We start from the raw sequence: 17,273 nt of genomic DNA, 5'->3' as shown, positions 1-17,273 counted from the left end.
AAGTCGACTCTCTTCCTTGTAAAGGAAGAAGCACCTTGCCGTCTGCTGTCTAAAGGTCGCTGTCGAGAAAGCATTTTCCGAGTGCAACTCTAGTGCAAACTAAATTGCCTGAACGAGAAATCTTTTTTATTAACTCTCGTGTCTACGGGCAGTAGACAGCAATATGCGAGTCTGCATAATCAAATGTTACATATTGCATCTCTTGATCGCTAAAATAAAATCATACTTTACGAGAGAATAAATAAAAACATTTGTTGAATCTTAGAGATGATTTTTCGATACATTGATATATTTTATGTTAAAACTATTCAAGCCATTGTTGATCTACTGTAGCTATGTGAGGTCGCACTGATGTTGTTCTGACAAAGTTTGCATCAAGCCGGAGTAAGAAGAACTTTTAGTTTATCCATTGTCCAAGCGAGTATAAGCAAGCAGCGACAAAGATTCCGACCGGCGGAACCCGTTGATTACTTTCTTGGGCAGTAGACAGTCGAAAACTTGTTGATTACTTTCTTAAACGCTTCCTTAGGCAGTCGTAAAATGTTTCTTTATTTTTGTTTTATCTACGCAAAAGTAACCTTCCCCCGCGCGAAAGTTTCCTGGTTGTATCACTAGTTAACGCTTTATACCTTTTTAATTACACTAAGGATGTACGTTTTCTTATTGTACTTATTTAGCATATAGTGTCTCCTCTAACTTGAGCATCTGGAATATCGCTGTTGTTTTAATGATAAGGAAAAACGTTAAAGGGAAAGATTGTTTCAAACAGACAAATATTATCATAAAACGATTTTCTCAAGATCAGACACGAAAAAAATAATTTTACTATAGTATCTAAAAATTTAGCTAGATACAGGTTAGAAAATAATTTTAAATTGAATTATTAAAATTGTTATGTAAAACATTCAAGCATGATGACACTGCTGCAAAAAGGTTTAACATTCTAACGTCATAAATTTTTTAATAGTTCTACATAATTATTTTCAGATCTGTATATTTCAGCATAATTTTTTTGTTCTTTGTGTGGATTTTTTTAAATTTCTAAGTCATATTTTTAATAATGTTTTTTTTACATAAAATGATTCTTCTAGTTACTCTGCATATAAAAATATTAAAACAGAGTTATCGACCAATCAATATAATTTATGAGATAATTTGCATGATACTTTATTCTGGCATATTTTAACATAAAATGTAAAAGATCTTATCGTAAACCATTAATTTTGTGATTATTTTATTTTAATACTTTAATGTCCAGAATAATTGATGTTTTTAGAAACGAATGTAATTGTATATTGCAACATAAAAAAAAATATATATATATATAATCTTTTTATTTTTGTTATGTTGCAATATATAATTACATTTGTTTTTGAAAAGATCAATTATTCTGGACATTTGCCTACTGTAAATACTAGGGGTGTGCGGGTACCCGAAATTACGGGTACCCGACCTGAATCCGAAATCTCGGGTATCCGCACGTAATAACGTAACCCCTATCTGTAAGTAAATATTTTATTGGTAGTATTCAAATTTAGTAATTCAATATAAACAAAATGTCTTACGTAAATTTAGTAATTTTTTCTTTACATCAATGTATAAAGTATCTAGATCTCTGTCCGCTACTTGACCCGACTTTAGATCCGAGTACTCAAAATTTATAAAATTGTGGGATTCCGTTTCAATTTTGGCTCCGATTTCGGAACCCGACTCGATTTCGGGTTGTTGGCTAACAACATGATGTGAATTATTGACATCTCGTGAATTTTGACAATTATAATTATTTTTAATATTCTGTAATATTTTTAAATGATTATGACACGTACAATGCATATACTAATTTATATTTAAATGTGATTCAATCAATAAAGCATTTCAATATCATCGTAATTACTTCAACGTAATAGCAAATTTACAAAAGTGCAAGAGCACCTACTGTCATTGTACTGTCATTGAGCGATCTTTAGACTACGTGATTCGCTTACTGTAAATACTTCTCATTTAAAAAGTATAGCCTCGACATTTTCGTATTAGAATTTCCGTTTTATTTTTAAATAAGAAATACGTTATTAAAATTTTGATTACGGGTTGTGGGACACCCGATAAATGTACATGTAAATAATACAAAAAACGCAATTCCATTTTTTATTTTTGCATCTTCATGAATTTTTTGTTTATTTTCCAAGATGAATTTCTCTCTTTTTCTCTGACAGTTTTTCGTTATTTTCTATTTTGCAGCAACGGCGACCAGGTGACAACAAGGACCGTGACGCACGTAGCCAACAATCGACTGAAAATGGCCAAAAGCGCTGAGAGATTACCCGGTACTTCTACCAGACTTAGGACCAGAGACGACGGCTGCTGTTCCGTGAATTTCTTGAAATACGTTCTTCACATTTACAACGTGGTGTTGTTTGTACGTACCATCTATTTATCCGGGCGCCTGGCGCGCGAAAGAAAAGAATATTTTATTTCAGAGACACGTACATTTACGCAGGAACGCGTGTTAACACAAATGAAAGACGCGGACCGTGAAATCCGCTGCTGTCCTGCTTCACGAGAGAATCTCTCCAATCCGACGGTCCTCTTTGCGCTTGACGACGAAGTACTTTAATCCAAGTCTCCTTTTTCCAACCGGTTGTACATATAGTCGCAGACTTTCCGTCGCGAGACGTAAAATCATTCGGCGAAAGCTCGGAGTAAAGTACTGGAGACGTTTATTTTTTTTTTTTTTTAACTTTTTAGTTTCAATTACGCTTATAATTTGAAACTTAGTAGTAAAATTTAATATGAAAAAAATTTATTTTTATTAAAAATTTAATCTTATATTTAAAAATTAGACTAAATATATATTATAATCTTATTAACAATGGATAAAATTAGCCAATTTTAGGCTAATGACAGTAAAAACGGTTTTTTTTTTGTGGTTTTTGAGCTACTGAATCTGGTTCTGATTTTTTTTTTTTTTTAATTTTTTGGAAAAGCTTAAAATTAACGTATAAAACTATTAAAATCTAGTATCATAAATTATTATTTGTGAGTTTTACAAATGTATTAATTTGCATTTTTCTAGTAAAACGTGTTAATGCTATCATCTTTAATAGTTTATATTTTGCTTGATAAAAAAATAAAAGAAACGTTAATGTCTGAAAACAAAGGCATTATCGATGAAAACTATTTTAAATTTTGATTACGGCACTCGAGAGTGTTGCTATTCATCTTTTAATGATTTTTTCACAGAAAATTTTGCATTTAATTGTAATATTTACTACTGGAGAAATTGTAAAATTCTTGCAAAAATATTTTTAATATTCGTTGTGTCCGAATCCTTCTTTACTTATTAATTGGTATTATTCGTATATCGATCGATTTTCAGTTAACATTTATCTTACTATAGTTTTATACTTTCATAGTTTAGTTTTAACATACTGTTTTCATAATTTCTTATATATTTAATACTATAATATTTTGATTTTAATTTTCCAACGTATTAAAAATTTTCAAACATCAAAATTAGATTCAACAATTCAATAATTACAAAAAAGCATGCCGTCCTTACCTACCACTCCGGAGGCCAAAATCGATCTATTTTACGCACCGTTTTTTAAGAAGCTTATTGACAGCACATCGCGCGAAGTTTTCGTAAAGTTAGACAATTATTATAAAATTATTACGTGATACATCGCCCTTTAACTCAGAAATCGCGAATCTACCGAGTTACTCTTTAACACCTTTGATATTCAATACATTAATTAAGCTGTACTGCCGTCAGTTCTTAATAGTTAAAGAATGCGTCTCTCAAAGGAAGTACGATGGAACGGCAGAGTGTATAGTATACATATCCTGTATAGTGCCCTGCCAACGAAGTGATCGTCATTGAAACAGGAACGAAAAAATGTGCTATTATTCGACAATTATTCTCGTCTGTCTTCCGTTTTGCGCAATTTATGGGAGATTAAAGCAGCGAGATTGGGATTGCTCGTTTTCACGGGACGAATAATATATTTATCATAAAGACGAGTCGCTCTCGGAGCTCGGTCGTCACTTCACCGGACGTCCGGCGAAGCTTTCGCGATCACAGACACTCATCGCTATAACTGACACTCATCGCTGCCTTTAAATGTTATCGCGAATACCACGCGTGCCTTGCGCGTGATTTAAATAAACAGGCGGAAGGAGAGAGAAAGACAGAAGGGAAAGGAGGGAGGATGGAAGAAAGAGAATTATCGCGCGTCGGAGGACTTTTCAAACGAACGTTTCTTTGATCGCGTTCGTGCCCTCGCCCTTATAAGAGAACTTTATTGTACGTGGGACGGAGAGATGGGCGAAGGATTAAAGTAGTGCAACGCAAAAAATAAACTTGGACCTCGCGTCGTTCACCCGCGCATCAGTTCGCCGGGCGATTAATTGGAGCACGGAAGAGCGGATATTGCGCCGGAAGAACGGCGTTTCGCATTAATCGAAAGGGAAGCTTCACGCTTGTACGCGGCTAATTACATAATAATTCTCGTATATACGTGGATTATCGTTACAATACAGCGCGTCCCGTGAGTCATTAATCTCACATAATAAATTAACGTTGATCAGTCTGACGAAAGTGTATCGTGTTATACAGAGTGTACTCGAAAAATCTCGCAGCGGCCCTTTGGATTGCTGGCCGCGGGTTATTACGCGCGGTGCGAAAGACGCTCGCTCGGATTGGGCTAGAGATGTTACTTTATTTTTTTGAAAATGTGTCATCTCCACTCCGTTCCGCGCGATCCTTTTTCATTCTCCCACACTTCCATCTTTTCTATATTCTCGATATTATTACAAAAAAATGAGGTGTGTAACGACATTGACGCGTGCGCGAGGTGATACATGCTATAAAATGCTAATAAAGTTCTCGTCGTAAAGTGCAGACACCTTGTACGTTGTCTGGGATACAAGCGCGCGTGCAACGACGCGGCTGGAGCAAAGCGCTTTAAAGTGCGGTCGAAAGAAAAAGGAGAGGAAAAAAAGGGCGGAATGAGGGAAAATCGATCGGTGGTCCGCGCATCTATATCGGCTTCATAATTTCGGTCCTAAACGTCGGCACCTCGTTAAAAAGCGTGATGTCGATGGATGATTTTGTGATTAAATAGATGAGGTTCTCGAGACCGATCGGCGAGATTGCGGCTCGACCGAGAGTCGTTCGTCGTCTCTTCCTTTTTTTTCAGAACTCTCTTCGTCGAAATCATTTTACTTTCTGACGATACTCGCTGTTGAATCTTGATTGTCGGAATGCCGAAACTTTTAATGAGAAGATAGTTATCTTCTAATTAAAAGTAGACGGCAGATTTCGCGCTCCGTCGATTTGTGAAAGAAAAAAAAGATGGACCATGAGGTTTACAATTTGAAGCGACGCGATTTTTGGCACTATACCGTTTATACTTATAGGAAAATTCCGGCAATCAGAAAATGTTTTTAAAACAAATACCAAATTTTTAAAAAATCTGAAATTTTGCTGAAATAAAATATCTATGAAACCACATTAAGAAAAAATATACTTAAAACATGAAATTTTTCGTAATTTTAATAAAACGTGCACGTTTACACTGTGAACGTATTTTATTTAAATAAGGGATTGTATTCATTTATTTGACAGACACATTTTTCTATTAAATAAATTCATTTATTAATTATACCTATATTACGCAATACAGTCAACGTTTGTTGAAGTATAAATTTTTTTTTATAAATTAATAAATTTCCAATAATAATAATTGTAAAGAAATTTTATTAAGTAAATTATTAATAATTTGTAAAAAATATTTTCTATAAATATAAAATATATGTTTTGACCTAGAATTAGATATTCTTTAAATTAATTTCAATGTTGTATATATTATCTTGAAAAAATACTCTTGTCCTAGTAGGACTCAAACCCGGGACCTCTTGACTTTTTTCTCAGTGTATATAAAAAATTAATCAATGGTATTTCAATAAAAGTTAATGTCATGTTATTTAAAATAATCCGTTGCAATAAAGAATTAGATATACAAGTGGTTAATGCACATGTTTTCTCACGTATGCGAGACTCAATCGCTATAATAAATTAACTGATCGATATAATAAATTCATGTTTCCAAAATGTTGGAACATCTGTCAATTAATTTTGCCATTATAAATTTGATTTATATCTACGCGTGCCTGTAATTAAAGCCTATGTCTTTTGACTTTGTATTGATCTGATCGATGATTCGTGTTTGACTCGCTTTTATTCTCGCGCTTTTGTTTCGTGCCATTATCGTTCCTGCCTAACGATTCAGTTCGAGCAACAAATATAATTATTTGAAACACTGTGAGATGAATGCGCTTGTCATCGCTACTATAAATTTTTTTTAAACAAATTTATACAAGCAAAAAATTCGTTACATTTTATTTATTTGTGATAAATAATTTCTTTATTAACAAACACATTCTAAATTCAATTCAAAAAATGTTGCGATAAAAATGTTTCATTGATATTTTATCGAGTACGTGTTTTAAAAAATATTTTATTTTATTCAAATGGATCTTTCAATGATTAAATTCACAAGTATTTTTTTCTGTAAAATTTCAGATTTTTGGGAATTTTTAGATTGTCACATCTTCCTTGTTAGTAATTTTGTCAAAATAGCACATAAATCAATCAATCATATTAGACTTTTGAAAGCGAAAAATTCGAGATAATTCGTGATATTATCCATCTCACTCGATACCAACACTTGTATTAAAACACGAATATGTGAATCACGGTGCGTCAACGATGCGCATTTCTCGTTTTCGCTCGCGCCTGTGCACGAACGTAAGTCGCGTTGAATGTGCGGCCTTAAACGTCTGCTCGTAATAAGGCTCAATAATGCGGGCATAATGCAACAATAACCTGCCCCGAACAATGCCAGCGCAACAATGCCGGCCGCTTAACACGTGCGTTTACGCCCATTGATTACATTCAGAGAACTGTAGTCACCGCCAGGCTAAAGTCAGTGAATTCAATGTTGCCGCATGCCGTCAATGCGCCCGGCAAGTACGTAATTGTAGAAATCCTTGCACGCGTAGCTCACAATCGGAGAAAGCTACACAGAGGCGCGAGAAATGATTTTATTCTAATTTAACAGCGTGGAAGTGTAACCGCGCGTGTTTGCAAACGAATTTAATGGAAATGTAATCTCTCTCCCGAAAGATTCCGCTTCAATATTTGCTACCATATATTTAAAAATTATAAAAAATTATACTCATAAAAATGATAAAAACCATTACGTTTTCAAAGCAATTATTTTTATTTATTCTTTATTGTTTTATCACGACAACGATTATTAGCAGCATAGACAATTTTTTTTTTTTATTACCGGTACAAGCTATTTCTTTCTGCACGTTTTTATAAAATTAATTTTGTGCGTATGTTGAAAAAAACTCTAACGTAGCCGTAATAACATTTGAATTAGAACTCTTGCCGGACGCGAAAAAATACGCGCCAACTTTCCGCCGTTTTTTTCCGCGTGATATTATAGTAAAGAGGTAATGAAATAATTACTGCAGACTTTTTGCGACTTCATTCCATTAGCAAGTGGTAATTATGGTACGTACCAAAAGTAGCTGCTTGCGCTCCTTCTCTCTTTCTTCTTTCCTCTTTCTCTCTCTCTCTGTCTCTCTCCTTTTTCTCTTTCTTTTTCTCTCTTATCCCATGTATGTAGTCAATATTAATAAATTGTGAAGGGATGATTCAATCACTCAAGAAAAGTCGGAAAAAGTTAGACTCAAATATAACTAAATAAGTCTATAGCTTAGGACTTAAGCGTTTCCCTGAACTTCGTAAACTTTTAATGAGGTATAAGAAAAATGACATTTGCGTAAATTCGCGTTCGACAAAGTTTGTTTACAGATGCTAAATAATCTCACTTTCGCTGTGTAATGCATTCTCCGACAAATTGCTGCATGCATTAGTGTCTCGTTATCGTGGAAAAAAATTGATTGATTGGTGTATCTAACAAATCTGCTTGTCATTTTAATTTTTATAACCAATAAGCATATTTTAGGCATAAATTAGTATAAAAATAATTAGAATTACAATGAATAGTCATTGTTTTGTATGTAAGCGAAAATGTAAAATTTCTTTTAACAAAATTGATTTTTATTTTAAACAAACACAACTTGCTTAAATGAGAAAATTTTGTATAGTTTTCATATATTGCATATATTGCATCAAATTTTCATTGTTTAATCTAATCTGTGAGAAAATTAATGGGACAACAAGATTATTTTATTCTTGATTAAAAATTTTTTTCATTTATTGTAAAAACAAAATCTCATTAAAAATTATGATTGTTGTTATATCAATTTTATTTTATGATGCATAGAAAATAATGGCATCAAATTTAGAAATCTTTACTGTGGGTGTATTACTCTAAATATCTCACTTTAAATTGTGAACATTTCGCGTAAATTAATTCTCTGTACGAGTATATAATTCTTTTAATTATATTGTAGAACAAGTGATGGTTACATTCTGTATCGTTGGACCGTTCTCTTAAATTTACGTACTTCTATAAAAATATTACTTTTATAAAGAAGTGTACTTGGGCTTCTAGAATTCCCATAAAAGTTTCGATTTTCGGTTTTGGTTTCGGCCGAAATTAAAAAAAAATTGTTTCAACGGACTCTATTTGTACATGATACAATGTTAAATTTGATACTATTTTTCCATATAGTATAGCAAAGAAATTACATCTGAAAGCAATTATAATTGCACTCTATTTTTTACCATGTTTCTTTTTCATTTTCGAGCAAGATGCGTTCTCTGACATTCTTTACAGATGTTTTTTGTGAATAAAAATTTATGTTATTTATGTTACGAATACGTACGAAATTGTGCTAAATCTGAGCACAAATAATTATGCAACAGTCTCGCGTGTGTACGAGGAAATTCTCATGGAGAATTAGGATACTATCAGCACAGAATGACTTAATTGTAATAATTAACCAATATCGCCGGCAGGGCGATATTGGCTAATTGCTGACTAATAATTATCTACGATACTCAAGCGAAGCGTCCGCTTGGCTCCTGTCTCAATTTCTCTTACTCGACCCTAATGTCGCGCTCTAATTTGATTGACAAGCTTTTAAAGAAACGTGAAAGGCAGGTTTTTACACAAACTCAAATAATAATAATGTTCGACGTGCGTACCTTCAATAACTAATTATTAATTAATTTCTACTTTGTAAAATGTATTATTTATGAAGTCCATAAATTTTCATCGGTAATATAAATTTTCATAAATTACTAGTAATAATCCAAAGCAAAGTTGCAAACGCGTAATTAATTATATTGCGTGAAGATTCGTTGATTGGAATAATAATGTTTAGAGACGCAGCGCGTTTCACGAGAGCTGATTCCTCGCTCAAGAACGACACTCGCAAGTCTCAAGTGAACGGATCTCAATGAGATCGTTTGCACCTGCTCGCGAAGCTTCTTATTATCTGTCCCGGTTCTTGTACTTCGTCGACGAGAAGATCGCGCGAGTTACTCCCCTTTGATCGTCAATTATGCTCGCGATTCGACTCCGGTAGTCGAGCCCGGGCGACGTGGGGCGCGACGAGACGAGCGATGCATTCTCAGGAGGTGGTGCGTTCCGTTGCACGCGCCTCGGTTGCATGTGTGACGCTGCATACCGGCGCGTCGTCGTCTCTCGGCACCAATAAGATGCAATCGGTACGCTGCGCCGTTTGCCGATCGGTTGGTGTTGGCTGGCAAGCATGCCGCGCGCAACGCAAACGCGGGACCGAAATCCCTTTCTCGTGAAAGGGGAATCGTGTGCTGAATTATTTCGCGCCTGCAGCACCTCTCGCTTAATTAGTCCGACCGTCGCGTCCTGTAACGTGCGGCGAATAAACGCCATTTCTACGTTATTCAAACTGCCCGAACGGACATCGACTCTTTTGATTAAACGCGATAGATACGCGTGCGAGGGGCGAGCGCGGGACAGCCGGGATGAAGAGTACGGGTACGACAACAAAGCGATGTGAAAGCGGTGGAGCATCGCAAATGTATCGTTCCGAAACGTTATTTTTCCCTAATGCACCTGGAACAGCGATAATTAGTGCAGCCTCAAAGTGATATTTTCGCGATGCGTAACCATAAATATATATCTCGCGATGAGTTATTACCGAATTAATAATGATAGCGTTTAACGACTATCATATTTTGTACAAATATTATCAACTGTACAGAAATTGGATTACATTAATAACTTCGCTAAATGTTACAGTAAACACGATGCAATCGTCTCTTCTGTTACAAACTCGCAAACAGTAAGGTAAATGTGCCAGTAACTGGACATGTAACGATACAAAGCCAAGATTTTTTTATTCAAGAATTTACATGATCTCTAATTATATAATTAACTGAATTGTAAACATTATTATTAACATAGGAAAATACGGAAAACTTTTAAATTATTCCGACAATAGCAGAGGCTTGTAAAGTATTTGAATCAATATCAGGATAATTTGAAACGCTTGTTTTTAATGTCCTAAATATTTATCCTAACTATTTGTTTTCGTAAAATGTTTATTGTTTATAAAATAAATACGAAAGAAATATATTAGCTTGACAAATACATGTCTTGAAAAAAATTTAAGAACGTCATCAAAATATAAAATTCTAACTAGTTATGTATCAAGTTCATTTTTTTACGCTTTGATTTTTATAATATTTAAAATAGTCCATGTGTTTAGTCATTAAGACATTTAATTTTAAAGGAACTTGTCTCTTTTTTGATCATGAGAAAAACTAAAGTTCAACACGTGAATTTTTAAGTTAATTATAAACAATTGTAGAAATAATTGATTTAATATATAAATTACGTTGCGCTATTTGACAACACTAGATTACATAGCTTAAACCTTCGTGGAATCGGCGGGTAATTTTTCATTTCACGAAGGTAATATGGCTTTATAAAGACGAAATATTTGGGGAAAGGGGATTAACTAGATCTCTCAGCGTTGCCCTAGTCGTTGCGGCGCGGGGACGACAGCTCGCCGTTAAATACTCCCGAAAGAACGGAACGATACGACCGTGGTGAGGTTTCTTTAAAGTCGGCCAAGACGCGGACGACGGCAAAAGCGGGCTAGATTACACGCGTAATTATTCTAATTTTGCCCCGGGATACAACGGCTCGCCTCCTCCTGGGTTTCCTCGCGAGGATTTACGTGCCTCCACGAGATTGGATCTTGGAATATTCCAGGCACCGCACCGGCGCGGCGGCTTAAGGCCAGTTTCACGCTCGCCATCGCGGAATAATAATCCAATGCGCCATGAAATGACATCTCGAGATCGAATATCAGGGTAAGGCGATATTGAGATGGAAAGGAATGTGTTATAAATTGGTAAATCGTACCTCGTCTCCGGTGATTTTTTGACATTTTACATAATCCGAATATCTAGCGCAGATTATCAGCGCGCGTACGATATATATAATGTCTATATATACATTTCACCGCTCTTATAATACCAGTGATATATCATTATTTAATTAATTCATCGTATCACTGTAAAGAGCCATTCCATTATTCGTGTAATAATTATTAACATCTATGCGATCCACTCGTCCCGATTTTATCCCAATCCGCGGAATTCCACGATATTTCATCTCGTTCGCTTTAACGCACGTTCTCATCCGCTCCTTCGTTACCCTTCGTTTATAAATATTCAGATTCTGTACTGATTCATGTACACTCTTAATCATGTATCGCGTAGTACCTCTAAATTCGCGTAGTACCTCTTAATTCTAAATGGAAATGACATTTCGAATTGCTCATCGGTAGGAAGTTATTTTTTGCGATATATCAACACGAGATACGAAATGTATGAGATGATAAATTTAGCGATTAAAGGTATCACTTACGGTACTTACGGTATTTTTCTTAAAAGATACAAGTTTTTCTCATATAGCTATACTAATTAATTCTCGGTCTCTAATATCAATTAATTGTAGCACTTTTTTAAACTGAATTTTTTTTCCTCCATAATAGAGATTGAAATAATAACCTAAAACCATAATACCCGACTTTGCAGCTAACATAATCTCAAAAAGCAGTAGAGAAGTGTAGTATAAGCATAATGACGTCCGATAAGCAGCATGCCAGGCATGCTTTTCGCGTTCCATCTAAAAGAAAATGCTAGCGAGGCTAAGGAAATGATTTGCTCAGCTTTGGGGGAAGATGCTGTGTCCTATAGCATGCGTAAAAAGTGATTCCAGAGATTCCGAGAAAGAAATTTCAATCTCGTGGATGATGAACGTCTCGAATAACCCGAAAAAGGTTGAGGACGACGAATTGGAATGACTGTTGGAAGAAAATCCATGTCAGACGCAGTCAGAGCTTGTTCAAGCACTTGGAGTGACTCAACAAGCAATATCTATTTGCCTACAAGAGCTAGGGAAAATTCAATAGGCGAGCCGCGGATTAATCCCGGTGAAACATCAACATCTACTACGAAACCCAATGTTCTTAGAAAAAATATCTCACTGTGCACTTGATGGGACGTGGCGGGTGTGGATGGGTTACAACCCATGTATGTTCCTTGTAAATACGCGCAAGGTTTTTATTTCAATGTGTACCTTTAACTTTTGGCGATACATGCTTAAGATGAGTATATTTGCTCATCCAATTCTCTCGCTTGCAACGGACTGCTATTCTCCTTCTCTTTCTCTTTCTCTCCGTGGAATCGCAAGAATCTTACTGTGAAAATTCACGGCTGCGGAAAAACGCGATAATTCCACGTCATTATCCATACATTTCGATTTAAGGTGGTGCGTTTAATGATAGCCGACGTTATAAACGATCTACAGCTCGTTTCGTTTCGCAGGTCTGGGAATCTGGCTTTTATCAGGCTCTCGCGCGCGCAGGACACGCAGAGACGGCTGATTGGTCCTGACTATATAAATAAGGGGTTCAGCTATCTTCAGCCGGAGATCTCCTCCGAGTCTTATGCTAATGGATATCCACCTTCTTTCATACCCCACGTACATACAAGGCGAATCGTGGCGAGCTTTCTCGCCTGATGCGACGACGCACCGCGCCGCACCGCACCGCGGCCGATTAAATGCCCGTCGTTGTTGCCAAAGCGAAATTTATCGGCCACTATCACGTACGTTTTAATCGAAGACGCGACTACCGGTTTACAGTAGATCAATAGATCCTTTGTGCGATAAAGCGCCGGTCACGAAGCAAAGTAGCATAAAATACGGGATAGACGGGAGGTTACGCGGAAACTGCCGTTTCCGCTCGACGCATAGCAGCCGTACCTCACCGCTCCCCAGGAGATTTCGCCGTTAATTCGAATTAAATACGCTTTAACGCAAAGTGATATTAACGTACGGGAACAAACGCCCGGGGAGGGGGAGGGAGATTGAATACGGGTGGTGAATATATTCCACGTGCGCATATCGATTGCACGTTCATTGTAAGATACATCTGTGTACGAGCCTTCATAATTCCATAATAGTTCATTTTTCCGTTGTCCTCGCGCCGGAATGACGTGCCGAGAGTTGGAAACTTTTGATTATATCCGCACCTTGGCAATAAACCGAGCACAATTCTCTCTCGCTTTAGAAAGCATCTAATAAAGATAATAGTCCGTTTTCTCTCCGTGTATTTAGCGCTGAGCGCGACGCCGTCCGATTTCCATTGCTACGCTTACATACGCGAGAGAGATGCGTATTCGTATCAGCAGGGCCGGCGAAGTAAATTTTTCGCACGTGTGGAGTAACTAACGGGCGAGAAGATTGGGGGGATCTGGTTTAAAAATTACAAATTTAAAAAATTAACTACACATACGATTTCATATTGTAAATTTCCAAATAGCATACTTTATCGAAAGAATGTCCCTAAAATGTTCCTTGAACATCCCATGGACGTCTCACAGACATCCCTAGGAGATCTATGTTATATTATTATTTTTATGTTGCTTTTTATTCATATTTATATTGAAAGTACACATACTTATTTTATGTTTATCTATAAATTTAGCGCGAATATACCTCGTCGAATCTAATGTTTATTTATGAATTATTAATACATCAAATCTGTCCGTTCTCACGTTTGATTAGTCGCCTAGAGGAGATTCCGTAGCATGTCGATTGAGATACCGTCAATAAAAACTGCAATAAATTATAATTTATTGTCCATTATAATAACTATTCTTTAAAAATCGAATACTCGTGTAGAAATTCAATAACACATGCCAAATTCACACATGTGACGTACTCCATCGTTCCACACACAGATCGCCGGCCCTGCGTATCAAAAGTACCGACCGACGAGAGAGAATTTTAATCATTTTTAATTGAATTCGAGAAGCATGGGAGAGGAGAGGTGGGATGAGATCGGGTGAAAACAATTTTACGAATTCCTAATTGAGTCACGCCCGCGCGTATCGAGAAACACCGTGCCGTGCGTTGTATCTTGAGGCGCGCAGCGAGGGGCAACGTTAAGCATACAGAGCGACGACACCGCTAGCAAATCCGTACGTATACGCGGCGCGTACGTACGGAGCCCCGAGGCTTCGATTATCATAAAGCTCTCTCCGTAAACGATTCTATTAAATTACACGTCGCGCTTTAGGCGCCCTCGCCTTCCTTCGCGGTCTGAGAATCGCGAGTCCGCAACGTGCACGCAACGTCGAAAATGTTTATCATTACGCGGTGGCGGCTGCGGCGGCGGCGCTCTTAACTCGTTTGTCGTAAATCATGCGAAGTTCTCGGTGCGCGCACACGTACATACATACACACGTACGAACGAACATCGCGGTGCCACCAGCTCGGTCGTAAAGAGGATAGGAGAGGCTGGAAGAAAGTGCACGGCAGGGCAGATGATATCTCTCGACAGCGGCGGCGGCGGCGGCAGCGGCAACATCCGGACTGTATCTTTGACTAAGGTTGCTGGAGAATTACCGTGTCGTACGTAATCATTCCGGATCGTAATACATGCTTACAAATTCATGGCAGCGTTTATGCGCGCGCGCGATATGCTCAAATAGACAGGAAAGTGTAAGGGAAAGAGAGAGAAAAAGAGAGAGACAACTCCGACGAAAGTTTATGAGAAACTATCGAGGCGAAGTGTCGAGGAATATCCGCGAGAATGGACATACGGCAGATGGAACTTGCCTAAGAAACATGTGACACCGTGAATATTATAACAAACTCGTGCCCCGATTATTTATGTGCTCCGCGGCTGAAAAGGGATTGCACATAACGGGGGCTGGTGAATTTAAATTATGCAAGCGATGTCCCAGCAAAATGTCTCTTGCGGTAGAAGCGGAAACATTCTTCAAATGATTTTTATTTTATTTGTATGTACAATATATATTATAACAAACTTGTGTTTCAATTATTTATGTGTTTTGCTGCTGAAAAGGCATTATATATGTAGAGAAACGTATCAAGGAGCTTGATGAATTTATATTAGTGGAAAAGTGTAGAGGAGAAAGAGTAATATGGCACCCATTTTCATTTTATTGAATAACTTAGTTAATAATCAATAGTTTATATTGAAACTTTAACGATTATATCAAAGTGTTGTTTAACAGATTATAAACTCAAAGTAATGAAATATTTATTACTTAGGATTGTGATTTATAAAAATGTGACACATTACATAATTGGTGGAAAAGGAAAAGTGATAGTAATATAGCTTTATATCAAAAATAAATTTTAAAAATTGCTTTAGTTTAAAAAACAGTATTTTGTCCGAAAATTATATATTTCTAATTTTCCATAATTTTTGTTTAGATAATTTTTCTTACGGGGAGAGAGGATTTTATAGATGCTTCTTAACATAAATATTATTAAATTGCTCATCTATTTAATTTGTGATATTACATATTCCGGCTTCATAGTAGACTACTGCGTTACAAAACCGACGAATATGCGGAGCACAATTAGGATAGACTAAAGATTGTAAAAATTCACCCATAAATTATTATTGGGCATTAAGATCCACTGCAGACCGATATAGAAGTTTTCTAATCTTAGCGTTAAATATTTTTTTTATTTACATGTATTTTGCAGAAGCAAATAAATTTTTTGTTGTATAAAACAAAATATTTGACTGTGTTGTAAGAAAATGCGTCAACAGCCGAAACAGCTTTTGCTAAAAGTGAATTTTTTAATTTTGTTTTATATAAAAAGTTTAATAGCTTCTTCGGTATTCATGTAAATAAAAAAAAATATTTGTTTACGCTAACTAAATATTGTTTTTATTAATTAAATAATTTTATTCGATACATTTTAATCAAATTATTTGTTGTTACAACAAAACGTTTTTCCTAGTGCACAAAAAGTATTATAAAATTCCGTGAGATCCATGATTGCGACTACCATGATTTTGAAGATAAATTCTAACAAAAAATTCTTTCCGTGTACGAAAACCCATCGCCCGGAATTCGCGTAGATTTGGACACGTGGTCGAGCCCGCAGTCTGGGCCTAAAATTAGATGTAACCCCGACATACTTTGGGAAGATACGCAAGTAATTCCAAGCAAAACGGCCCGGGATTACGTAAGTGCATATTCTGAAGCTGATTATGTCAGTCGCATTTGTATGTCGAGCAGCGCAATATGATTTAGATGGATAACTCAGTTTGCAGGTATCTCTTAGTACATAAGACAAAACACGAAATATACAGCCTGATATATTGGTTGAATTGCAAACGTTTTCATTTATTTGAGTGAAAAAAGAATACATATTTTATTTACTCGTGCAGATTTTAATCTGACGTACGTGTTCTATTATAAAATATGATGCCATTAGTCGGAAGCCTTGTGATTGATGTTTCGCAAAATCCGTCGCATACATCGTACAATCTCAGTCAAGAGAAATCAAACGATTATTGAATAAATTGCATAAACACTTTTTTTTACAAAAAAAAATACTCAGTTTAGTTGTCTTTTATATATAACGATATGCGCTTACGATAAAATGCTGTATGGCTTCATAGATTACGCATCACGGGCAAACTTTGAATCCGCGTAAAAAATCGGACGACATTTTCGCGAGCTTACGAATCGTACAATTCTAAATTTTGCTTTAGGAATATCCGGTGGCTGTAACGATGGAATAGTTTCCCGATATTGTTGTAGGTGATATCGCCGGAAGCGCATCGCGAAACGTTGTTGACGTAATTAAAATGGAAACGAGTACATCCGACGTAAACGGGCCTCGACTGGACATGAAGTGTACGCGTTGTCCGGCACAGATTTTGGATGCTGGCCC

At 36.2% G+C, this 17,273-nt stretch overlaps 1 protein-coding gene across 4 annotated transcripts in view; it reads left to right on the top strand.

The window, feature by feature from the left end:
• The window catches only part of LOC105197189 (CD151 antigen), a 154,460-nt gene that overhangs the window by 92,249 nt on the left and 44,938 nt on the right, over nt 1-17,273 (top strand). For all 4 annotated transcript variants that reach the window (XM_011163438.3, XM_011163441.3, XM_026136848.2 and 1 more), the window contains one exon: nt 2,239-2,416. In XM_011163438.3, the coding sequence (XP_011161740.1) occupies nt 2,297-2,416 (120 nt within the window). In that variant the 5' untranslated portion in view covers nt 2,239-2,296. The remainder of the gene's footprint in view (nt 1-2,238; nt 2,417-17,273) is intronic.

The sequence above is a fragment of the Solenopsis invicta genome, chromosome 3 (assembly GCF_016802725.1).
Source record: "Solenopsis invicta isolate M01_SB chromosome 3, UNIL_Sinv_3.0, whole genome shotgun sequence".
Classification (NCBI taxonomy): domain Eukaryota; kingdom Metazoa; phylum Arthropoda; class Insecta; order Hymenoptera; family Formicidae; genus Solenopsis; species Solenopsis invicta.
The sequence above is the reverse complement of the archived record's forward strand: the minus strand, read 5'-3'. Positions and strand labels throughout refer to the sequence as shown.